Source organism: Mesoplodon mirus (genome assembly GCF_964341445.2).
Source record: "Mesoplodon mirus genome assembly, chromosome: 12".
Lineage (NCBI taxonomy): Eukaryota > Metazoa > Chordata > Mammalia > Artiodactyla > Ziphiidae > Mesoplodon > Mesoplodon mirus.
In genome coordinates this window covers 24,670,892-24,697,544 of record NC_138988.1, presented here as the reverse complement: position 1 = coordinate 24,697,544, position 26,653 = coordinate 24,670,892, and the positions used below count along the sequence as shown (strand labels likewise).

Genomic DNA, 26,653 nt, shown 5'->3' with positions numbered 1-26,653 from the left:
AAGAGAAAAAGAAAAACAAATAACTGTGTTGGAAAGGGCCAGCTTTGTCATTCTTCTTCTTAGACGTTTGTAATGACACATATTCCAAAAGCACTAGCATCTTGTGCTGAACACCCACATGCTGATGATGTGGAGGGATGATAAGAGAAATCACCTGGAGGAACCTGGAAGGGCTCTTCCTTCCATGATTGATACAGACACCTAAGGTGGTCTCAGACTGCCCACAAGCAGGAAAAACCCTGAGAGCTCTCACCGAGTCTCAGTACCTTCTTTTTGGTGTGACCATTTATGGCAGGCAAAGAACTTGTGCGATGTAAGGGTTTTACAAATAGTTTCAATTGTCAGTTAAGTCAGGGACCATTTTAGATACCAAAAGAGATATTTGGGAAGTGAGCAGTGTCCATAATCACCATGCCGGTGACAAAATAAAGCAACATACTATCACACACAATACCGTTTTGAGTGCCCAGGAACTCAGGTTCTGTAGGAAAATCCTAATTACTAAGCCACACAAAGGAACAATCCAAAAACTGCAAGGAGATTGGAAAGGGTTACTAACATGATCAACCAGAATACATGTTGAATCACTCACTGATTAGCCTTTTCATCTAGTTAAAAGTATGTCTAAATCCACATACATCTCTATCTCCAAAAGATACGTTTTGAGATTATTTTCATCTTAACTTTCAAAGCAAGGCATTTTGGATTCCTATCTCAAAACACTGGTAAGTGTAATTTTTATACTTGTGAAGTAGTTTGAACCACATTGTTCATTAACTTTATAATTAAAACAGAAGCCCTTCTTCCCCATTTTAATAGAGTGAGAAACTATTTCTTCGTTTTGATTGGAAAATAAACCAGGACAATGAAAAGGAGTAGAATACCGACTGCCATGAAGAAAATCCTCCTCAAAAAATGTTTAGCGCATTTACTGGGGATTTTTCTGATTGTCAGAGGCGTGCTAAGCACTTCCATTTCCTTTTACAACTCCATGACGTCTGCCCCTCCAAAGATGAGGAAACTGATTCTTCAAAAGAGGTTAAGGAACTGGCCCAATATCACACAGTTAGGAGGTGATGAAACTCTTGGCTTGGCAGGTTTTGCTTTATCACCAGGGTTCTATGCAACACCATGCAGCTCAAACTTTCACATGCATTCATATTAGCTGGGGATCTTGTTTAAAGCACATTCTGACTCAGTAGGTCTAGGGCGGGGCCTGAGACTCTGAATGTCTAACATGCTCTCCACTGATGAGGAGGGAGCTGGCCCATGGGCCAAACTTTGAGTAGCAAGGCACAATACTATCGCAAGACCATCATTCCCTTCCCTTTCAACAGAATGGTATGACATTTCATCGCATTGGGAGCCAGACACTCTGTCTTGGTTACGTGACCCTGATATATTTGAGATAACACGGAGACAAGAAAGATATCAATCCAGAAGCAATCGTGGTTATGGAATGCATACATTTCCATGTATTTTTTTTACAGTAAAAATGCATTAAAAAATCTTTCACAAAAGAAACTTAAAAAATACAAGTAGGGTGTTCAGTTCTCCCCACAAAATTCTTTCAGGCATTGACTGTGTCATGGGTGGGAGGGAAGTTCCTATAGGGTTTGATTTAATCATACAAAATACTCATCCATATCATCTCTCATCAAGACATGTACATGAAGTGGGGAACTAGGGAAAGTAGGCTCAAAAGAATCAGTCTCCAATTTAAGGTTACAGTAGTTCAGAGAAAACACTACCTTTCTGCTTAATGCATAGTCCCTGTACAGTACGATATTTCCAAAGCAAATCTGGTACATGGAACTCAGATGGCACTGCCACATCAAAAGTCTTCACAGACGGAGCCAAGCCCAGGTGGGTAGCACATAGATTTTAAGATGTCAAGTATCATCTCTGACAACAAGAAAGACATCAAAATGTTAACTTCACGATGTACTCCAAAAATCCACCTCTTGATTTCATTTATTTAAAACTCTGGACCACAACTGAAAGCATCGATCATTTAACATCACGGATTTGGCTAGAAAGAGTGAGAGAATTTCTAGCAGTGGAGCCTTAGGAATAAAATCCCCAAGTTGGCTCTTAGGAAACTGATGAAAAAAGAACATCATTATTCAGCTCCGCCTTACTACTGTAGTTCAATGTATGCTCTGTATGGAAAACTCTGAAGATAAAAATAGCAGTCACAGACTTTTTCCTCTTTTTTAGCTATAGAAATGTACAATTGTGTCTGTTCCAGGAAAGGAACTTGGTTTGTGCATGTCCACACAATGACAGCTATTCATTCTAATGTTATGTATAAACCCATAAGTCAAATAAAGCTATGAACAATGTAATATTTATATATGCATAGTGTTTTATAAAAAGATTGGCCCACATACTGCTTTTCATCAATACAGAAAGAGCATTAAGTCCATAGCACACCACAAGAAATGAATGAAAAACAGAAATGCAAACAAGTGCTTAATAAATCACAAGCAGGCTCACCATGGAGGAAATGATGATATTCAAACCAACTAAAGCTTTAGAGAATTACTTATATAGTCTCCCATTTTTAAAACAGCTTTACATACCTGATTTAGTTTACAGTAAAATATATCCCAATGAATCAATTTGTTCCATATTCAGAAATATAAACACATATCACATTCCTCACAGCTAAATTTTGTGTCATAAATTCTCTTTTATACAAGAAAAAAAGGCAACAGTTGTTTGTTTTTAAAACAGGCTCTATTAATTACAATTTTTAACTCTGTACACATGGTAATTGGCTGGTTTTCTCCATTTTTTTTTCCTTTTTTTTTTTTTTAAACAGTACCATGAGAACAACAGTGATTGACTTGCAAAGATTTATGTCTGTATGGAAAATGCAAAACAGTACTATGGAAATACACAATGCATCGTAAGCAGCGGTTTGCTGCAGTGGTCCAACAGGTACAAGCAAAGGTTTTGGCTCAGCTAGGCAGTAATCCATTTCAACCGCATCCTGGGGCTACAGCCGACCCAACCAAACCTCCTGTGAGATAGCAAAAGAATGGGTCTTTTATCAAAGAAAAATCACTATGTTTTGCTCTGTCGAAAGACTCAAAGAACAGGGTCATAAGGGCAGAGGTTTGCCAGCTAGATGAAGAACCACTGAAATCACATCTTTCTCTCCCTTTCAATCATCCTGGAGACTTTCATTATGGTTCCAAAGGAAAACTGGCATTTCTAAGAATGAGCATGCCCAACCCTCATTTCTTTTAAACATTAACAGAGAGGTTCCTTCCAACACGGCTTACTCCCTTCTCCCAAGTTTGGCAAAGGGCAACCGCGGGCTTATGCTAAAAGGGGGGAACATACTTTCTGTACTGGCAATTCTTAGGGCTCCTCATGCCGGGCACACTGTCCCCCATTCCATCTCCTGTTCGGCCTCAAATCAGGCAAGACAACACAGAAGGTGTTTGTTATCCATTCCTTCTAGTAGTTGAGCAAAGCTGTGATGGCACTGCCTTAATGAAATCTTATTAGATGTTGGTGATGCTAATGAACCTGAGCATCTGTGCTTGGGCTGCATTTGGGTAATGGCGGCCAACCTTCTCCTCTTGGCACCTTTCTACGGCCAGGGAGAGTACGAACTGTTTTCTGAACCAACTATAACTTGAGAACATAACATTTCTTTGTGCTGTGTCGTTTAACTATAAATATCCTTCATTTGCGATAGTAGTCTCTTCATACAGTTTGCATAATTTTAGGATCATCGGCAATCCTAATCCATTCCAAAGAGTCCTCAGCTTTTACAAATATAATTTTTGCCTTTTTGCTCTTTTCTTTTTTTTCAAGAAAAACTCCTAACTACAGTATAGCACTACATCACTACATAAGTCTCTATCGAATTAATTAAACTTGATCAATGATTTTCCTTACTTAGAGAAAATGATCAACAGCCCCCATTTTACCAGGAGAGAAAAAGGTCGCTCCCCCCAAAAGGGAACAATTCTTGACAATTCTACAGTTTATGTACAAACAAAATTTATATCCCTTGGGGGCAGCATTTGGCAAATAATTTCCAAAAAAGTATGCATTTAAAAATACTTTCTTTAATATGATACATCAGGCACAACACTTTTCATATATATATATCTTTTTTCTTATAAGATTTCAAATGCATCGAATGTTTCTCGCAAGTCAGAGAATCATCAGGCTTATGTCAGACGCTTCACTAGGTAAGAAACTAAATGATTTCAGGTCTGTGAGCTTCCTCTTTAGAACCTTTGACACGGTAAAGGCTGGAATGTGATTCAGGGTCTCAGATACTGAGGTCGGTGCTACATTCTTTGTAAGGTCGCCTCCTCTGCTCTGGGGGGTGTCTGGAACTTCGGCCGGCATCCTGTTTCAGACTCGTCTCGTCCCTCTCTCGGTGGCCGCCTTTGTCCTCTTTGCTCCTTTTCTCCAGGGACCGCTCTCTCCTCCGCTCGGGGGACCTGGTCCGCCGCCGGTCTGTGGATTTGGCTCTCCTTTCGGGCGAGCTTCCTCTCTTGCACTCCGGAGATCTTCTCTGATCCAAGAGTCTCTCGAGAGACCTCCGTCGCCGGCCAGGGGAGCCGTCCCTCCGGCGGGTTGGGGACCGCTCTCGCCTCCTCTCCGGGGAAACCTCCCTCTTCTCCTGCTTCTCCCTCCTCTCCAAAGTGTTGTCAGCGCTCCTCGTGCCCTCCCTCCGCTTCTCCGGGGGCCTCCTTTTGGGGCCATTGGTCACCATCCGCTCGGGTTGGGCATCTCTTCGTCCCTCGGGTGCCCGGTCCTTGGGTCGGCAAGCCCCACTGTCGGGTTTTCTAGAAGTTCCGTTCCATGTGTGATGCTCATTGGGCTGTCTGTTATACTCTCTGCTGCCTTTGGGATCTCTCACGTGTGCCCGCTTTTCCCCATGTGGTGATGATTTGTGAAGATCGGGTGGATAACTGGACTCCAATGATGGATGCTGTCGGCGGTCGGGGGGCGCGGCCCTCATTTCCGGAACACCTTGTGGACCGGTGGGAGGGCCGTTCCCGTCGCTGCTGGGGTCTGCGAGGAAGAGAAACCACAGCAACAGTTTGGTACCAAGGACCTCGGCTCCTGTCTCCACCCGCACACGTGAGAGCCCATTAGTCACAACAAACAAACGACTGTTACAGCAGTCAGAATCAAAGCCAACTGACTCTTGGTTAATTCAAGTCTAACTGCAACTAGTCAGGGTTAAAAAACTGGTACGTGTGGCTTTCCACAGCTAGCCTACTGTTCTTTATACTCATAGATCATTAAAGAACTCGTAACATCAGTCATGAGTTTAGTCTTTAAAGGCACAACCCAAATAGTCTGTCTAAAAGTATCAAAATGTCCCCACCCTAACTCCCGCTCTTTTTTCCCCACTCTACCCCCCTTCCTCCCTGATCCACCCCCCAGCCCCCACCCCCCATGACAGAAAATATTCCTTTCTTTAAAGAATACTTGTTTTAATTTGCTTAAAAACAACCTGGGCTATTGACCTGCAGGGGCATGAGGGAACTTTCTGGGGGAATGTAAAGAGTTTATCTTTTGATCTGGGTGGGGATTAAACGAGTGCATAGAGAGGTAAAAATTCACTGCACTGGACCCTCAGGCTTTATGCATTTTACTGTAAGCAAAGTATACTTCTATTTAAAAAAAAAAAAATTATCCAGCCTGGTGATTACAGAGGCAACACAGCCAGATGTTGATGATGGGCAACTGTGACATTATGGGAGGGTCCATTAAACATTCTCTCTACCTTTGTGAATGTTGTTCAACTATTTTCTTTACTTTTGCATAAGTTTAAGGAACTGTTTTTAAACTGTAGAGTCTTCTGACAGATAAAAGGGAGTGGAAGAGAGGCTGTCAGGATCACATTTGACATTAGATGGGGTTCGGATAGAGGCACTTTTCTTGATGCTATAGAAGCAGCCATAATTACATCTTTGAGCTGTGAAGTCACTGGACAGCTTCTTACAACCTCACGCTGTCTATAGATTAAAAAGCAGGGCAACCCACAGGGCTCCTATTTACTGTTAAACTATTTGAAATGACGCTGCAAATGTTTTAGGTAGCATCCCGGATTTATGACAGCTCTTTTCAAAACAGGGATGCTTTGTCACACCTAAACCCAGTAAGTCATACACACTATTGCATTCCAGGCAAAGCACCTGAAATGATGTGCTGCAGCGTGCAGGGCAAACCAGGGCCACAGTCACAGGGGAGAAGGAATCATGGGTGCCCCCTTAAGGATCCTTCATGAGCCAACAAGGTCAGCATTAAGCAATTAGTCTCTTTCACGAACCATCTCCCAAAACCTAGGGTGGGTTTTAACAAAAGCAGGAATATAGCCTAGAGCAGGAATCAGTAAACTTTTTAAAGGGAAAAGTTGTAAAGGCCCAAAGAGTAAAATATTTACGGTTTGGCAGGCTGCATAGTTTGTCACAACTGTTCACCTGCCACTATAGTGCAAAAGCAGCCATGGACAACACATAAAAGAAACGGGCATGGCGATGTGTCACTAAAACTTTACTTACAAAAACAGGCTGCGGACAAGATTTGGCCTGTGGGCTGTCATTTGCCAAGAGATAACTGGGTAGGAAATCTCATCTTCCTGTCTATCAAAGCCCTATCCCTGTAAGTGAGAGCTTTGTGATCTGAGGTTTGTTTTTTTCTGAATGCAGGGTAGGCTTCCAGAATGAACACACGCAGAAGCTTATGAAGTCATTTTAGGATCTAGGTGAGGAAAGGGGCTTCAATGACTATCATAAATCTAATCTTAGGATTTCTTACACCTACTTTTAAGAGAAGGGAGAGTAAGGCTTCCATAGGGTCAGCGGTGTACTTACAATTCAAAGAACGCAGGGTGCTCAGAATGAATTGCCAAACATATCAAAATAGAGCTAAAGCAGAAGCAATGAGGAAATTAGGCCACAGCACAGAAACACCTAGTATTGATTGAGCTACAAACCGTAGTTTGATTATGGCCCATAAGGTAGAAGCAAGCCTCCCCGAGCTTTTCATTTCTCATACATGCAGCGATATTAGGAGGTATCATCGCTGTAGAAGGGAGGGCCCAGCACCAAGAACAGTCAGAGAGAAAGAGAAAGAGAGAAAGAGAAAAAGTTGAACATTTAGATTCCCTATAACAAAGAGGAAAGAAAAAAAAAATCTGCATTTGTTAACACAGGGCAAAGAGAGTTTATTTGTCCAGTCAGACAGTCTAAGGCAACACTCAAATAAGGCTGCAGAGACCAAAACCAGAACAGTAACGTTTTCAGACAGCCAGATAAGGTGACTCGAGAACCCAGACAATGGATGCATCCTTTTTTCTTTTTCTTTTTTTTTTTTTTTTTTCCAAACAACTGGAACAATGACAGGCTGGCATAGGAGAGCATTAACAATAAACAACAAAAGAACAAAGTTCCCTCCCTCCATCCCCCCTCCCCCAAGACCACGGCAGTTAAATTAAGTACAAAAAACTCATTACAAAAATAGCCTCACAGAGAAGCAGGTTCCAATCAAGTCAGAAAAATATTGGAACTTAACATATTATAACCCATTTGTGACTCTAATCAATAGAATTAGAGAGATTTAGTCCCAATGACACATGGAGACATTACAGGAGCACAACCCTGGCACGGTTCAACCCTTCTTGGAAAAAAACTGTGTATCTCAATGATCTTTATTTTTAGCCCAAAGAACATTTGTTAGTGTTGGATTTTCATCCTCAGTGCAACAGACATAAGTTTTGAGAAGGTACACAGGTTACTGACGATGACTCGCAAATGAAAGATCACATCCAACAGAAGCATAGGGAAGACAGAAAAGGGAGATAATGTTACACAGTTTCAGTGGCATCGATACACCTATGGTCAAGGTTTAGTACAGTGCAAAGCTGTGGCATCTTAATGTTGTCAAAATACCTCCCCCGTGGTTGGCCATGTCTCAAGGGGCCTCATCTGATACCCATCCCCCCCACCCCCCCTGCCTTGGGCCCCTTGTATTTTGCGCCTGCATGAATGCCCTGGGAAGGCTGTCCTTCAAAGGGGTTATTCCTTCTCCTTGAGCTGCATCTGAATTAAGTATCTCATCAAGTCCAAAACGCAACTGGGAATTGTGCCAAATGACTTTCAGAGAAGAGAGTGACAACAGATAAATCCCTAATAAAGGGGACCAACGTATATGGGGACCATTCAATCACAGTTTCTATAGAAACTTTTGTAGACCTTTGGTTGGGAAGAAAAGCCCTACATCTAGGGCATAGCTTTTTTTTTTTTTTTTTAAATTTTAAAACAAGAATCTCAAATAAATAGGACGTAATTATTATAATATACAATATTTCACCATCAGAACACTAGGCTAGGTGAAGAGCATTACTGTTTAGTCAAATCATGTCTACAGATATGACAAAGGAACTCTAGATAAAAGCTGGCTTTCCTCACGGGAAAGGTATAGTAACGTGTTTCCCTCACGATGGGCACTGGGAATCGATTTCATCCTTTATCACCTAAAAACATATGGTTAATATACCAACAGTTTTGTTTGTTTTGTAGCAGTGGGCTCAGGTGGCCTGATGTGGGGTAGGGACCAGTGGGGGGATGCAGAAGTATTGCATACAGAGCATCAAGGAGGTGAGCAAGGCCCCCAAATCATCTCCAAATTTCACGCCTCTTAAATAAAGATATCAAGTAACCAAAAAAAAAAGAGAGAGAGAGAAAAAAAAAAAAGAATTGTGCCTCAACATATCACTCAGGAAACCTGCTTTCCTGCTTCTTAAAAGGAGTCGAGTCATTTTGTGCTAAGAATTGGATCTGAGAAACAGTTTGGCACAGTTCAAACAAACATTCCTTCGCTCTTGGTCGGACTAGACAAAATGTTCTCTCTGATTATCAGAAAGGGGGCTATAAAGAGCTCGTCTTAGGCCATGCCCCAGTCCACGTAAGCAAGCAAAAGGATGAAATGTGTAGAGATTTCAGAACAAGCGAGGCAAATAATCACATGGTGCGAGAGGCTGGTAAGACACTGGTGAATAGGGGAAACAAAAAGACTTTCCTGCTGCAGTTCTGGAGACAAATTCATGGAGTCATGCCAGGGAAGGAAGGAATGTTTTCATAGTTTGACCCACCATATTCTGGTACGGAGCCATCTCCCCGCTTCAGAAACAGACGCACTCTGCGGCCACCATTCTTAATCAGTTCAATAGCCCGAGAATGCTTCATGTTTTTGGTGGTCTCACCATTGATCTCTAAAATTTCATCACCAACCTGCCAAAGTAAGAGAGAGCCAAGTGAGAAGATCACAAAAGGGTTTCACCAGCTATTGAGGTGCTTTGTAATTTTAAATTCTTTCATTTATTGACCCACTAACTATTTATTGAACATGTTCCAGAAAAATCTTCTATTGTTTAGGATACAGTAGTGGAAAAACCCCCAAATCCCTGTCCTCATGGAGATGATATTCTAGTGGGGGAAAGACAATAAGAAAATGATAAAAATGCATGTACACTAGACAGTGTCAAGTGCTAAAAAAAATAAAGTAGCAAAGGGAATATTAATAGTTGAGGGGAGGCGGATGTGGCAGACAGTTTCTAGGATGGCTCCCAATGATCCCTGCCTCCTTAAATTCATATGCTGTGTAATCTCCTTTCCTTTGGACGTGGGCTGGAATTAGTCACTTACTTCTAACAAACAATATGGCAAATGTGATGGGAGGTCAATTCAAAGATAAGGTTACAAAATGGTTTCGGCTTCTGTCTTTTTAAAAAAATATTTCATTTATTAAAAAAAATTTTTTTTTCAGCCACAACTTACAGCATGCAGGAACTCAGTTCCCTGAGCAGGGATTGAACCCACACCCCCTGCAGTGGAAGCACAGAATCTTAACCACTGGACCACCAGGGAAGTCCCTTGGCTTCCGTCTTACTTGTCCTCTTTTGTTCTCTCAATTGTTCATTCTGATGCATGCTGTGAGATGCCCTACAGAGTCTACGATAAGGAAATGAGGGATGGCTTGGGCCAACAGCCCAAGATGCACTAATCCTACCAACAACCCTGTGAGTGAGCTTTAGAGGCAGATCCTTCCCCAGCTGAGCCTTCAGATGAGACCACACTCCTGGCTGATACATTGATTGCAGCATTTACTATGAGTCAGTGACTATTCCAGGCACTGGAGGCAAAGGAGTAAACAAGACAGGCCAGATCCTTGCTCTCATGGAGCACATATTCTAGAAGGTAGAAGAGGAAAGGACTGGCTTTGGAGTTTAAAGGACTAAATTTGAGTCCTATCACTTGTTAGCTAAGTGATCTTGGCTAAGTCCTTTACTTTTTGGAGTTCACTTCCTCATCTGTATAAGGGGAGGATAACAACCCATGCCTACCATGCTGAGGGGGTCCAATCGAATATTACAATATGTCTTGTGAACTATACAACATTATTCAAAATATCGTTAATAGTGGTATTTCTTTCAACTGAAAACTTTTTTAAGTGAGTAAAGACATGGAAAAGCATATGCCATGTGTTTGAAATATAAACAAAAGGAATATAAACCACCATATATGCATGCACAAATTATGCATGTGTATGCATAGAGGAAGGGTATACAAGAAACTGGTATATAGTTTGACCCTGGAAACTATATTTTTACTATGCACCAATTTCCTTTAATTTTTAAAAATCACATTCATGGTCTACTTTCTCAATTAAAAAAAAAAAGCTCATTAAAAAATTCAGTCTGGGGCTTCCCTGGTGGCGCAGTGGTTGAGAGTCCACCTGCCGATGCAGGGGACACGGGTTTGTGCCCCGGTCCGGGAAGATCCCACATGCCGTGGAGCAGCTGGGCCCGTGAGCCATGGCTGCTGAGCCTGCGCGTCCCAAGCCTGTGCTCCACAACGGGAGAGGCCACAGCAGTGAGAGGCCCATGTACCACAAAAAAAAAAAAAAAAAAAAAATTCAGTCTGAAGAAACATAAAATTCAAGATTCTGTCTTAAGTTACAAGCATTAAATTCCCCACCTTTGGTCACTCTTTTCCCTCTTTCTGCTCAGGGCTAATTTTAATCACTTTTTTGATTTCCTGGCCTGACTCTCAATTTCTTTAATTCCTTGCAAATTGTTCCCTATGTATATCTCCATCTATGCCCCCTATCTCTAATGAGCAGATGACTTTTTCTTTTCAAACCATCTGATCTGCCCAGGAGAGCAACATATTCATAGGTGGTAAGAGGTATTAGATATCTAAACAGAGCAGATTGGACTTTTGGCACATGTGCATTTAAAATTTGCAGCTTTGACGACTACCTAGTGACCCTGAATAGTCACGCCATGGACTCCTTGGCCCTCTGCTAATGCAGAGTGTTAAATCATTCCCGAGGCCTAGGGGGAGGCGGCAGTGACTAGCTAGAGACTGAATGGAGCTCATCACCCAGAACCTAAAGAACCACACGGCTTCCTGCTCTTGAAGCATGCTGGGATACCCAGGAATCCCTGGGAAGTGATGTGCCTGTCCCATGAGATTAAGTAAAAGAACTATGGAGATGGGATTCAGACAATATCCATGTTAATAAGTTCATAAGTGACTTTAATCCTTCACTCAACCTCAGAGTTGGAAGAGCTCACCTAACTTTAGCAGCTACAGCTAACTATGCTTGAGGGAGAGATTTATGCTAGGGTGGGAGTCCTGCACTTGGAGTGTCCTGAAAGCTTTAGAAACATGTAATTCTCATGAACGTGCAGGTTCTAACCACAGGATGTCAAGAAGTCACTGCAGGTGACTTCTTTATGTCCACTCCAGACGCCTCTCTCTACTTACCCTCATCTTTCCACACCTTTCTGCAGGACCATCCTCTGCTAAGCGCAGAACATAGAGGTCCATGTTATACTCTCGGCCCCCTCGAAGACTAAAGCCAAATCCCTTGGCACCTCTTTCCAGTTCCACCGTGTAAAAATCTTGCTCCTATTCAAAGAAATTAAGTGCAGTCATTCTGGGAGGACTTAAATCCACACACATTTCTCTCTCCCTCTTCCCCAACATTCTCCATTATGCTCATTTGACACAAAGGCACAGTTTCTATCCCCTTCTTGGTGGTTCTTGATTGTTTATTAATATCAATTAACCTTAGGAATTTGGAGATCCGGAATGTGAAATCATTCATGAGTGTGCATACAGATTGCGTGCCAACACGCATATATTAAAGTTTAATTGGTGAGGCTGCGACTTGCGTTTGGGGCAGGAAAATCCTTCATTAAATAATACCATCCAGCACATTGCTGGGTATTCAGCCTCCCTGCCCAACATCTGAAAACATCTCATCATTAGGATACCAACAGCTACCTCCATACATCTGGACAGTGGTACCCATGCTGATTAAGGAGAATCAGGAATGGATTAGGGAAGGCTCTGAGAAGGCCAGTCAGGGGGAGAAAAAAACCTATTTAACTCTGTATCACCCCATGTTTCCCAAATTTGCTTCACCTGCTATTACTTGTGTACCCTCCATTACCACCTTGTGTGACAGCTGGGTAGATTTAAGGGGTCTCACCTGAAATTCACAAGTCTGAGAAACACCTTAACAAAAAGACATTTTCTTGACATAAATGCCTTTATGAGTACCATGAGCAGACATGAGCTGTTTTGCTCTTTCTCTGATCACCAATCCTTGAGATAATTATAGCTTTTTATTTTGTTTGGGTTTCCCCCCAAGCCCTGCCTAGAAAAGGATGTCTAGGAATATTTTTCAAAGGTAGTAAAATAAAATATCATTTCCTTGACAAACCAATATGAGTACATGTTTAGTTCATACCCCTCACAAAAGGTTATTTATTTTAATTGAGGGTAACTTATAGAAGATACCTGGTAAAAATAGCTTTAGAAAGTTGGAAGGAAACACACCAAGCCAACAAGGAAAAAAGAGAAATGGCCCTCACCTGTGTTACCTGGGGTGCTTTGAACTCAAACTGAGATTCCGGCTTTGGTTTGGTGGTATTCCTGCCAAAGTGAGAGAAAAAAAGTATAAGAACATCCCACGGGGAGACAGAGAAAGAATCAAGGAGGAGCACCGTCACAACAGGAGTTACTTTTTTCCCCTTGAAAGTAACAAAAGAAACCAAAGCCATGTCTGACCTGGTCTCCTGGGCCCCTTGCTGCGAAGGGGTGTGTGTGGTGGTGATGGTGGCAATCTTCTCCGCATTGGTCAGCAAAGTGGCATTCGAAGACTCTGCAGGGTAAGACAGAGCATCAGGAAATGAAGGCCCCAGAGAAGACACTGTCACACCAGGTGTGCAGAAGCCTCACCTGTGAATTCTATCTGGCTTCTCCGTCACCACTTCAAACAGTTTTGAACTGAATTTCTCAACAAGAGTTTAAAGGACCATTCTAAGATCTTCTATGATGTGAGCCACGTACACCCCCATTACCCTCCTCCCAATCAGACATCTCCACAAATGAAAGAAAGAGTTTACCCAAGAAAATGGTACTTTAAAATTGTAGCCAAGGTAGGTGCCTCTCACTCTTCCCCCATCACTTATAAAGGGCAGGCCCATCAAATCATGGCACCACACCAGAATTACTTCCCATAATTCTACAGGCTGATAATGTCTCTGCTAATGTTTCCTGCAATTTTTCAGCGATCTTTAGTGAGTCTGTTTGATTTTCTCATGTAACTATTAAAATCAAAAGTGCGCCAACATCTTGTTAAACACACACGCACATAACATCTACTTTCTTCCCCAAAGCTTTTAATGAAGCACAACTAAAAATGTGGAATTCTTGTGAGACCTCGCCTGGATTCACCCATGAAGAGTTAATTTTAAAACTTGCATTAGTTAGAGCTGGAGTTTATAAATCTAAGTTGTACAGATCAGGAAGCCACCCTAATGTAATGAATATGATTATATTCTTATGAAAATTGCCTTTCTTCTCCACTAAACACATTCATAAGCAACTTCACTGATCTCTGGGAGTTTGGAGACCCAGAATTTGAAAACACTCATGAACGTGCCTATAGATTGCAAACCAACATGCATATATGAAAACATAATCATTCACATTGTAATAGTTATATGTTCTATTACTAATTATTTCTCCATTAAGGTCAAGGAAGATAGTAAGCAACTATGAGCAAGTTACACTATTAATATTTATTTTTAGGTTGACTGTTTGGAACTTGGCACACGTTTTCTAATCAAGAAAATGCTAAATGTGGTGGTGAAGTTCTTAGATTAGCCTATAAATGCCCATTTAATTCATAGTGTGCTGTGAAATCTTGAAGTGTCTAGGAGTCCTGTGGTTCACAGTAGGCACTCCAGTGTTTGTGGAATACATGTATCTACCCATCATGTATAACCAAGTTTCTATGGACATCTCACTAATCCTAATTTTTTAGGATTTTACTTTCCTAAAGTAAAATCCCCCAAAATCTTTCATTTTACTTTCCTAAAAATACTACTCAGATCAGGTCTGACTTCCTGTTATTTTATTTTCATTACACATAGGCGTTAAAAGCAAGGGCTGGAGACCAGACCCAGGTTCAAATCCCTTTGTCCCCTACTCATTAGCTGTGTGCCTTGTTTTCCTCATCTGATAGAAGGGGATGATGACAATAATTCCCTTTTCTTGGGTGAAAATATATGAAATGTTTAGCACAGTACCTGACATGTAGTAAGCACTCAATACACACTGACTGTAGCTGTGGCCCTTGCTACTACTTCTACTTTATATTTATTACTGTGGTAACGTGTATAAGTTGTTTAAACTCTCTGCAAAATTACAAAGTTGAAATACGATTTTAACAGTTTCTATTCCAGCTCTATAAAGATTATGATCTGGATAGCGAAGGCGCAAGATTAGTAAGAAAATGTAACTAGATCAGGTGAACTAAAATGTGAATCCAGTTCATGCTTTAGAATGATGTCTCCCACAGAATCTGTTTTACCAAATGTTGCTCCAGATTCTGAGGGAACAGTAATCTGTGGTCAAATAGGGTGAAAAATAGTGGGTGAAACAAAGAGAAATGTTTTTGTGTGTCTGTGTTTTGTTTCTCCTGTGGACCCTTAGCTGTGCCAATAAGCTTTGTGACCCTCCAAGGTGGGGAAGTGGTACTTCTTAAGCTTGTCAGGCGTAATAGTTACAAGGTCAGATTCTAGAGTCAGACTACCTGGCTTTGCAACCCAAACTCTGCAACTTACTGGCTGGGACTTGAAGCAAAGTTGCTTAAACTTTCTATGCCTCAGTTTCCTCATCTACACATACAGCATAACAGAAATATCTAAGAACACTGGTGCAAAGATTACCTGGGAGGAAAGTGTTTGGGCTCGTGCCTGGCACATAAAAACTGCTCAAAAAATGATGAGCATCTTTCTTATGGGTGGCATGTATTTATTACTGTTATCACAACATTGAGTATATTATTAGTCCATTTTTATGACTGCAGTTAAGCGGCACAACCAAGGCGATAAATCTAAGTGGTATTTCATAAAGTCTGACTGCTGTGCCCATACAAAGGACTAGGAGACCGCACAGCCTGTCAATGTGATTTGCCAGAAGTTTCATAAACGTGTGTTTTAAAAAACTTCATATTGCTCACTGTAATTAATTTTATGGAGACTCTCTGGGAAATCACAAGATTGCTAGGGCCATGGGGAAATCATCATCAGGATACCAAAAAGAATGTTTCCTTGTAATTAAAGTGATTATAATTACTGAATTGTGCAGAGGTTCCCCTTTAGAGTTCTTGGGTGTTGTTTTTTTTTAAAAAAGCTTAAAATCAGTAAGATTTATTTATTTATTTGTTTGTTTGTTTGGCTGTGCCAGGTCTCAGTTCTGGCATGTGGGATCTAGTTCCCTGACCAGGGATTGAACCCGGGCCCCCTGCATTGGTAGCCCGGAGCCTTAGCCACTGGACCACCAGGGAAGTCCCTCTTGGGTGTTTTTGGTAGCCAGAGTTTTCTAGGCAGGGCAGATCCCATTCTCAAACCATTTGAATACATATGCCATTTTCAAGGTTTGATGAGATATAATAGATAATCACTCAACATACATATAAATAGAATTCTTTTATTAATTTTCCTTCCATCATTCCTTTGCTACTCTTCACATATTTCTATGCAAATCTGTTTTGGATTGAAGCTTAATTTTAAGCATTTCAAAAATTAACATTTAGGGCTTCCCTGGTGGCGCAGTGGTTGAGAGTCCGCCTGCCGATGCAGGGGACACGGGTTCGTGCCCCGATCCCGGAAGATCCCACATGCCGCGGAGCGGCTGGGCCCGGCGCGAGCCATGGCCGCGGAGCCTGTGTGTCCGGAGCCTGTGCTCCGCAACGGGAGAGGCCACAGCAGTGAGAGGCCCGCGTACAGCAAAAAAAAAAAAAAAAAAAAAAAAAAAAAATTAACATTCAATATGCAAATGCCTAGCGGAGCCCACTGAATTTTTCTCCTTTTGCTTGTTTTCCTTAATCTATGAACAACCACCATATCTCGATTGTTTCCAACACGCCAAGCACTGTGTTAGGTGCATTATCACATGTACTATTTCATTTCATCCTCACAACTCAATGAAATAGGTGCAATTAGTTACCCCCACTTTATAGATAGAGACACTGAGGCTTAGAATAAGTAGGCAACATGTTCAAGGTCTTCCAGGGAGCAAGTGGAGGCAATGGGAATTAAACCAAGGGCCTGCCTGATAGTTAACTTTTAGTTTCATTCTGTTTACAAGGGAATTATGCACTGGTGTCAAGGAAATCGTATCGCATTGGTATATTCCCTTCAAATAAGCAAGTACTTTTACCTTCCTGTATAAGTACCACCAACTTCACTAAGCAGTATCAGAGATTAATTAAGATACAAAATACCCTGGTTTTGACTTCTAGACTTCCTGGGCCATCTCCGAGCACTAAAATAACTTTTAGTATACCCTAGATTTCCAGGATGCTTTTTTAATATCTATTAATATGAACTTATATGTTTTTAAATGAGCTTTTACGTCTTCATTGAGAATTAAACCAAGATAGTATGTGCTGAAATTCTCTCCAGCTTTTTAAAATACAGAGATGAAGCCCATTCTCACAAATTTATATCTCTATCCCAAAGCAAAATTTGCCCCGGATAATAGAAAAAATGTAAAAGAAGGGCTTGATATAAGAGTACACCCTAGAAGCAGTTTTATAAAGGGGTGTCAAGGTATTTGACTTTTAAAACTCCAAGGCAGATAGATGGACAGATTGGCTGTTTTCATGATAGATTCCAAAAAGTGCCCTACATCCTTTCTTAAACAGTGTTTACACCTGGCTTTAGCTTTCCCAGAGGAATGAAAATGGATATTACTACACTTTCTACAGCAATCGTGTATCAAGACAAGCATATCCTAGCTCTCAAGGCACTGTCACGGTGCCATGCTAAATCAGGGTACTAACTTCTGACAGGAGTGCCGCCTATCTTGGGTTTCAAGTTATCTCCGTGACAAGTGATTACAATTCCAACCTTGCTCCCATGTTAATATCCTTAGCCATCCTTATGGAATCCACATTACAAGGCCAAGCAAATCAACAATGGATACAATCATTCCTTTCATAAATATTTCAATGCATAAACACATATGTAATAAATACCTGAAGGGAGCATTTGAAAATTTAAATGCCATAAATATATGAACAGTTTTGGGAGACTTTTAAAATGTATATGATGGAAAGCCTGCTCTTCTTGCCCGAGTATATGCTAGCTATCATATCCACAGAGCTTTCTATTAAATAAGTAAACTCTTTTAGGCCTTTGCCAAGGAAATAGCACTATCTATGTTGCCAAGCCCTATTACCTATACAAGCAAATACTTTAAATCAGAGAGATGTGAAGTACAAAAATAGATACACGTATATGCATAACGGAATCACTTTTGCTGTACAACTGAAACTAACACAACACTGTTAATCAGCTATACTCCAATAAAAAATAAAAATTAAAAAAAAAATTAAAAAGACTTCAGGAGAAAAAAGACTATATTTAAATAATATATTTTTATTTTATTTTTATCCTCTCTTTCTTTCTTTATTTCGGCTGCGCCAGGCGGCACGTGGGATCTCAGTTCCCCAACCAGGGACCTAACCCGAGCCCCCTGCAGTGAAGCGTGGAGTCTTAACCACTGGACCACCAGGGAAGTCCCTAAATAATATATTTTTGAGCTCATAAATATTTTCATTACCTTGAACTTGATTCAATCTGATGATATTCCATGTTAGCCTGGCTCAGTCAGGGTCTGCTCTGTCTGATTAGAGTCTCATTCCACCCAGATTTCACAGGGTGTTTCTACAGAATACAAGTGGTAGGAAGTATGTGTGGTGTAACTAGTCAAAATTCAAGTTCAAATTCAGTATGTTCAGTCATTCTGTGGGCCTTTCTGTGTTGCCATGATCAACTTCCTAACCCTTGTCCATCTCTCATAGGAGAAGAGGCTCTGCTCCCACTTCATCTCCTATCCTGGTCCCAAAGGTAGTAAAAGCAGAGATGGTGAGAACTCTGAGCCAGGCCTGTCCTAGAACTGTGAAGGCAGGACTTCGAACAACACAATAGTGCCAAATCAAGGTGGTCATGTTTCAAAGCTTTTGTTGGAGCCAGAAAGGTGAGGAAACAAGAGAGGGACAGTGAGGGAAACTACTTAGAGAGAAGTGAAGCTGGAGAATCAGGTGACTGATGACAAGAAAAAAGAACATGAGCATGGGACTCCCCTGATGGTCCAGCGGTTAAGACTGTACTTCCATTGCAGGGGGCATGGGTTCAATCCCTGGCCAGGGAACTAAGATCCCACATGCCGTGCAGTGTGGCAAAAAAAAAAAAAAAAAAAAAAAAAGAACAAGCAGCATGAGCTAGATAAGGCAGTGGATAGAGAGTGGGTTCTAAGCACTGCCCAACCAATGGTGCATCTTCCTTTTTTTTAAAAAAAAATTTGATCATTTTTTTATTTAGAAAACTAAAACAATTTGTTGTAAGAAATCAAAATGATGGTTACAATGCCTTATGTAAAACAGAGGGAAAGTATATAATAAAGTCATTTGGGGACTAATGCCAGGTATAGTTTAATCCTTTAAACCGTATATTAATATTTTGGTTGTGAATTTCATTTGCAGACATTCTCGGTCATTAACTATATGCAAATCTCTCCTTAATTCATGACTCCATTAATGGTAGATGGGTGATCTCTTAGAGGCATCTTTGGATACACATTTTGCAAATATTTATCCTGAGTTGAAAGAAGATTCACATGACAGGATAAAGTCAGAGAACACAAACATTAAATGACAGTTTGAAAATGATGAGTTCAGTTCAATCCTTGTCACACCTTTGACTTGAATGTTTGATAAAAATAAACCTCAAGAACTTAAAATTGTTAAAATTGCTCAACCACATTGTGACATTTCAAGACTACCTTGCTTTGTAAGTTTCTCTTTGAGGAACTGTGCAAAGGATGAGTTAGTCTTCTTCAACTCAGTAATGGACAAGTAACTGTAGCCCAGAAGCTCATATAAAGTGTTTAGCCTGATCTCCTCCAAGTTTGGTCTGCTTATCTCCTGTCTGACTCATAAGACAGCCTCTTTGTGAAGTGCCTCCTTGGGTTTCTGAGAACAGCACCCTGGACAAGATGGATTTCTAAGAGCTCCAAAGCCACTCTAATGAAGAACTTCAGTCTCCCTGTGAGGATCATGGAACAAAATGCCTCTGGGCTACTGGATCCATTAAATACTAGAGTGAGAGACTGAAGGAGATCAGAGGTCCCTAACATGGAGAGAACACCTTCCTTTTACCTTACAATCTACCATGTCCAATACACTTTCACAGAGAGGAGGTGGATCCAGCATGATTTTCTCTTCATCAGATTGTAATGGTCACTCTCTGTCTTCTAGGTTTTGCAAAATCCTTTTAGGTTTTTGCTCCAGCAACTCTCCATCTCTCCAGAAACCTAACTCCCCTGCCTTCACTCTAATTTCCAAGACGGCAACTTTTGGCCCCATTTAAAAGATGAGCATTACAAACCCACCCTCTGGCTGCCAGGCTTGATTCCCTTTACCTGGACTTTGAAAATTACAAAGTAATTGGTGAAGAGTTTTATTACCATGGTGATGAATTCCTGAAATACCATGGAATGAAATCACGTCCTCAGCAACACATCGTTCCTTAACTACACTGTCTCAACTGTAATGTTTACTTTCTTCTAACCAAGATGGCCTGTGATATGCCTGTCTGAATTCTACACTGTTGAAGGACTGAAGTTTTAAAAAATGTCTTTTTATTGACAACTGTTATTGGATGATCTATCTTGCTTTCTATTTTTTGGTGTTCAGGTTCTCCAAAAATATTTTCCCTTGCAGAACATTAAATTAAGTCAACAAGTATGTGCACAGGGGTATAAGTTGCTTCTGCATATCTACATCTTTCCCAAATGTGAACTCTTTTTCTAAGCCCTTCCCTTAAGGAGCACTTTCTTTCCTTCCTTCCTTTTTGGAAATTCTCATTCCCACATTAAGACTGACCAACAGAGACCCAGCCAGTCAATTCCCGTGTCTCTTTCTTTTGGATTAATTTTTCTGAAATCTCTCCACAGCATGGAGATAAATGTATCTGAATTTATATACTACATTAAGCTCTCTCAACCATTTGTCACCAAATTTTTCTGGCCTCCTTCATCCTTTCCATTAGGAACCTATGTTCTATCATCTTGTGATCACTTTGCTAAATTGTAATAGCTTTCCAGAGTGGTGAACTGGTAGAATGGACTCTAGACCAGATGGTAAATTACTAAGCATGCATTTGAGGCAGGCTGAAATAGACCATCATTCAAGAAGCTATTTTTTCCTCTACATTTGGTATGGGGTATTTTTGGTATAGAGGAACGTCTCTGTTCTTAGGACCAACAATATTCAAATATTTATTGTTTGGTTTTAGATTTTCTTCTTCTGAAAGGCACAGTCTACAGCACTCGAATTTTAAACTAATATGGCTCACTTTCTAGCAATTAGTATATAAAAATGTTGATCTGCTGAATTACTTTCAGATAAAATCTCTGATTTTCTTATTTTATAGATCAGTGGCAGAGAATTTTATCACAGTTCCCCCATAAACCACGGTTTCCTCTTGAGAAATACTCATTGACTTTTAGAATATATTTTATTTTATAACATATGTAGCAAGAATGAAAAAAAAAAGACACTGAAACATTCTAGGACAACTATAACTTCTTTCCCAAGGGCAAAGTCTGCTTAGAAGGAAGTCAATATACAGGACTTAATTCTCTGAAGGATCTATACTTAGTGACATTAGCGTATCAACTTCATTTTTATTAAATATGAATAATGAGTATTGACACTTTTTGCTGGATAATCTTTGACAGTGGGGGCTGTCCCATGTACTGTAGGAGGTTTAGAAGCATCCCTGCTCTCTACCCACTAGAGGCCATTAGCACCCACTCCAGACAATGCCAAATGTCCCCCCAAGGGACAGAATCACCACTGCTACAAAAGAACCAAAGATTTGAATTGAACCAATCAAGCAAATAAACAAGAATAGGCCTAGTTTAATAGAGGCTGGTTAAAATATCAAAAACACAGAGATTTTATTCTTTTTTCATCCACGTGCAAAAATTAGTGACAAACCACATAGGCACAAATCCTAATAACCTCCCATTAAATAAAAAACTTTGATACATTCGCTTATTCAGATTGGAAAAAAAAAAAGAGCACTGGCTCACTGGCTCTGCATTGTCCTTACATAAGTTTTGTGATGTCACCATACTACGCATTCAGATTTTAGTCATCGTTTTTAAAAAAATCTTTAATAATTGCCAGGTAGAATATCAGACGAGCTTCACCATCTGTACTCAAACTTTTCTGCTGTTTTAAAGACAAGGGCACCAAAGCCAAAATAAATCGGAGAAAGTTAAAGATTTTCTGAAATGTTTCTCTCTGTAGCAAGACAGGGTCCCAGGGCTAGAGGATGAAGTCAAGAGGGTGATGTAAGATTTAGTAACAGTGGCTCAGGTTTGCTTGATGGGTATGTTCAGTTAGACATGGATACGGCTGCCTCTAAGTCAAAACTATTCAATTACATGAACACTAATGATAGAGACAGAGCTGGAGAGAAAGACACACACAACAGGTATACTTTACCATCCCCGGGAATGATGCGGAGGGTCACTGTGTTTCCCGCTTCCTTGATGAGGTTGACAATGTCGGAATGGGACTTGTTGGTGATGGAACATCCATTTACCGCCAAGATCCGGTCTCCTACTTTCAGCTTGCCACATCGGTCAGCAGGGCTTCCCTCAATAATCCGACCTATTTTGTGAGGCATGGCCACACATGCATTGCCTGCTTTGATAGTCAGTTTTAATTTTTTTTTTAAGTTACATGGGAATAGAGTGAAGGGAGAAGAAAAAGGGTTGAGAAGGGAAAGAGAAGGTTAAGTGTTAATTAATTAAAGCATTAAGCAAATGTTATTAAAGAAGAACTCTGTGCCGCGGGTCAAAACATTGGCAAAGTTCCGGGCGTTTGTTTAAGAAGTTACAGCCCTGAAAAATGATAGTTCATTGTTGCAGTCCTTTCCTGATTCAAAACAAGGGGGGACCCCAAGCTTCCCTCCTTCGATCAGTGGCAAAATTTGGGATCTTTAGCAACTTCCAAAGATTCTCAAGAGCCTCCAAAATAACTTGCCGTAGCCTTATTTGGGGGCTGCAAACATGAAACCCAGAACTGGGAGGGAGGCTTTTGTGCATTCTGTGTTCATGTCACATCATTTTCGCCAGGTGTTGCTTATGCTTCTGCCAATGTTTTGTTCTTTCTCCATTTAAAAAAATAATCACTGGGCGTCTGGTGAGGCCTAAGAGTCTGCTAGTGCCAAAAATCCAATCTGAAAATGCCTAATAGACAAACACTTAGACTTTCTGCCTTCTATCTGGAATGATGAAAGGTTTAGCAAAAGGGTATATATGAGATGAGCCAAGAAAGCACCCAACCTTGACACATATTTTTCCTTTTATGACCTTTGCTCAATCAGCCTCTCTCATGTGCTTTCAGAGAAGGGCCCAAATGGCTCATTAGCTCTGAAATCCTCTTGTTCCTCATAAAAATCCCCTCAGAGGAATAAGAAAATCTAGTACATACTCAGGCTGAGGACAGTGAACCAAAGCTAGGTTCAAATCATTCCTCAACCCTTTTCCTTTAATCATTTCCTTTGTCCTGATCAGTTACTACACAGCTACGATAGGAAAAACCAGGAAAAGTGCATTTGAAGAAGGTTTACTGTGTGCTCTGAGGCATTTCATGTCACAACCGACAGCGTTGGTAACTTTTAAAGAGAGGTGGAAAATTGGCTTTGATGCCAGACACAGGGTTTCCAGATAATCGTATACTGAGTTTCAAACTTTCTTAGGCATATTCTCTGATTCTGAGAGTTTGTCTTTCTGGGGACTGTAAAGACAGTTGTATACTTGAGCCACTGTGGGAAAAGGTGACAAAACTAACATGGAAGATGTTGAAACTAACTGAGAGGACTCTTCCATCCTAATTTAGAGCTTAAGGATAAAATGTGTGGGAAAATGAGCTACAATTCCTTTGCATTTCAGCATATTTGCCTGAGTCTCTATCACGGGATGTAAGGTCAAGGTCAAAGAATTTTTCAAAAGGTAGTTAAACAGTCTTCTGGAACAAGCAACAAGCAGGTGTGGTGGAAAGCCTCCATACTCAAATTCAAGGTCTTGATTAAATTTAGCCCATCTCCAAGGACAAGTCCCATGGGAAAGGTATCATACAGCAGGTGGGAGGAAAGCTCTGCATAGCTCAGAAGTCTCATGCAAGGTATTAGGGAAAGTTTAATTTGTTCATTGTAAGAGCCAGAGGAAAGCAATCAAAGACCAAACTGTGGGTGAAGTCATTCAATATTCGTTAAATAACACAGACATATCTGCTATTTCATTCTAGAAAGGGAAACTGAGAACTCTGAAATCCTGAGAACATCACAGGGTACATGGGGACAAAGTGTAGATCTAAAGAAAATAACTTGAGATTTCTTTTCCCCCCGCCTTTCTTTTTATTTTTAAATTAAGCAGAGAAGTCTCCAAAACTAATTGAAAAACAAACCAAAAAACAACCTTGCCTTGAGGTCAAGTCACCCACCACCCGTGACATGCTGTGATAATGTTATTAATGGAGCTCACAGAAGCACTGTTAGTAACGGGTGTTTGTTTCGGCAGCCACACATGCATGGAACTGGCTTAACAAACTGTCTCCTAATGAACGCACCTTAGCGGGAAATGGCTTTAGCAGGAAACAATGTACCAAGACTAAATGGAGGCAAATGGAGTCGTACCAGAGCAGAAAGCTAACGGGAGGGAGCCCCTAGCTGATGTTAGCCAACAAACGACCTGGGCCACGGGTCCTCAGACTCCTTGTGAGTAAGTCATTTGGAAACAGAGGTGAAGTACATTTCAAAGCCTGCACAGCCCTTCCCTGTCTCCCATCATATTTCAGATTAATTAACAAACATGCTTGGGGAAAATAACAAATGATGTTTTATTTAATGAAGAAGGTGATCAGTTTTGGAGTACATACTTATAATCCATCCTAATAGGAAACAGATTCATAGATTCCTAGTTCCTGGAATCACCTGGCTTCCTATTTGTCTCAGCTATTGCACCCTGCAGAGAGTTAACCTTCTGAGAGGGTGACAACCGTGTTTCTCCATACTCTGCTGAAACCCCCAACATTTGGATGAGACAGGACGATCATCCCTGCTAGAATTCAAGGGCAGTGAAGACAAACGGCTCTGAACTCAGATTTTAATTAGATTCTTAACCAGGCAACAGTAAACATATTATTTTAAATTAAAATTTTAAAATTTCAGACGGGGATAGAGTAGAGAAAGGACAAGATGAAGGGGCATTTCATATATATTTTTACTCCTTACACCTGTTTTTTTCCCCAGGTGTTTATTTCTACAACCATATGCTTCTTTTAAATTAAAACTCCGACACCGGGACTTCCCTGGGGGCACAGTGGTTAAGAATCCGCCTGCCAATGCGGGGGACACCGGTTCGAGCCCTGGTCCGGGAAGATCCCACATGCCGCAGAGCAACTAAGCCCGTGCGCCACAACTACTGAAGCCAGCTCTCCACAACTACTGAAGCTGGCACGCCTAGAGCCCGTGCTCCGCAATAAGAGAAGCCACGGCAATGAGAAGCCCGCGCACCGCAACGAAGAGTGGCCCCCACTCGCCGCAACTAGAGAAAGTTGCGCGTAGCAACGAAGACCCAACGTAGCCAAAAATAAATAAATAAATTCATTAAAAAACAAAAACAAAACAAAAAAACCCACTCAGACCTTCTGAGGCAACTGCTATGATTGATATCCTGCTCAGAAGCTTGCAAACGGCTTTCTTTAGCAAGAATTTCTCACACTCTATCCTGTCAAGGGTCTGCTTTGCAAATTTCACCTATGCGTGAAATGGTCTGCCTGTGAACACGCAATCAGAATGGAAGCTGAAGGGTTAAAAACAAAAAATCCCGGCCTTTAGGAGGGGAAAAGCCACCCAATAACTCCATCCTCAATCAAGACTTTCATTATCTGAAGCGGAAAGCAGGAAAAGCATTTCTGTTAATGAGATTTTGGCTGTCTTTTACTTGCCATAGAACAGTCCCGGGCATCCCAGGAAACACTGCGGAGAAGTGACCGCACTCACCGAATGTCGTCCCTGCCTCAGGCCTGCTCACCGACGACACAATGACGAAGCCGAAGCCCTCGTTCTCCCCGCGCCGGATCTCCACGTCGTAGGGCTGGACCACGGTGCTCACCACGCCGCTGCCGCCGCCGCCGCCACTGCCAATGCCGCTGGTGCTGCCGCTGCCGGAGCTCACCGTGTTCAGGGAGTTCTGGCTGCCCTGCGGAGTGCGCTTCTCCTCGGTCAGTGAGGCCGGCTGGTTGCTACTGTGATGGGAGGAGGCTGGCGAGGGCACCTCGTTCTCTGTTTTGGAGGCTGTGCAGGAGATGCACCTCTCAGTTACCCGCCTTTGCGAGAAACGTGCCCTGCCTGCCACCCCTTCCTCCTTCCCCCGAGACTCGGCAATGAAATCAAGGGAGTGAAGCTATGACAGCAGCTGGCCTCACAGAACTGAGATACAGGAATTGAAAACGGCTCATGGAAAAACACCAAAGGGGACACCCCAATTCTGTATCATTTACAGCACACTGTATCTCAACATCTGCATACAGACTCAAATTTGCAGCAAGATGGGCCCACTCTGAAATATTTCCCGGTTCACAAATCAAAAAACAACCCCTGGACATTATGAGGAGTGAAATGAGTCAGACAAAGAAAGACAAACGCTGTATGAGATCACTTCTATGTGGAATCTAAAAAATACAACCAACTAGTGTATAGAACAAAAAAGAAGCAGACTTACAGATATAGAGAACAAACTAGAGATTACCAATGGGGAGAAGATGGGGGGGTGGGGCAATATAGGGGTAGGGGATTAAGAGGTACAAATTATTAGGTATAAAATAAGCTACAAGGATATATTGTATGACACTAGAATATAGCCAATATTTTATAATAACTATAAATGGAGTACAACCTTTAAAAACTGTGAATCACGGCATTGTACACCTG

The 26,653-nt window shown here is 41.3% G+C and overlaps 1 protein-coding gene across 1 annotated transcript in view; it reads right to left on the bottom strand.

The window, feature by feature from the left end:
• Nucleotides 1-1,481: 1,481 nt before the first annotated feature.
• The window catches only part of MAGI1 (membrane associated guanylate kinase, WW and PDZ domain containing 1), a 620,740-nt gene continuing 595,568 nt past the window's right edge, over nucleotides 1,482-26,653 (bottom strand). Inside the window, exons 19-25 of the mRNA XM_082637692.1 lie at nucleotides 25,724-26,017; nucleotides 22,159-22,326; nucleotides 13,134-13,227; nucleotides 12,938-12,998; nucleotides 11,823-11,966; nucleotides 9,143-9,281; nucleotides 1,482-5,052 (exon numbers count right to left, since the gene is read on the bottom strand). Of these exons, the coding sequence (XP_082493818.1) occupies nucleotides 4,301-5,052; nucleotides 9,143-9,281; nucleotides 11,823-11,966; nucleotides 12,938-12,998; nucleotides 13,134-13,227; nucleotides 22,159-22,326; nucleotides 25,724-26,017 (1,652 nt within the window). The 3' untranslated portion in view covers nucleotides 1,482-4,300. The remainder of the gene's footprint in view (nucleotides 5,053-9,142; nucleotides 9,282-11,822; nucleotides 11,967-12,937; nucleotides 12,999-13,133; nucleotides 13,228-22,158; nucleotides 22,327-25,723; nucleotides 26,018-26,653) is intronic.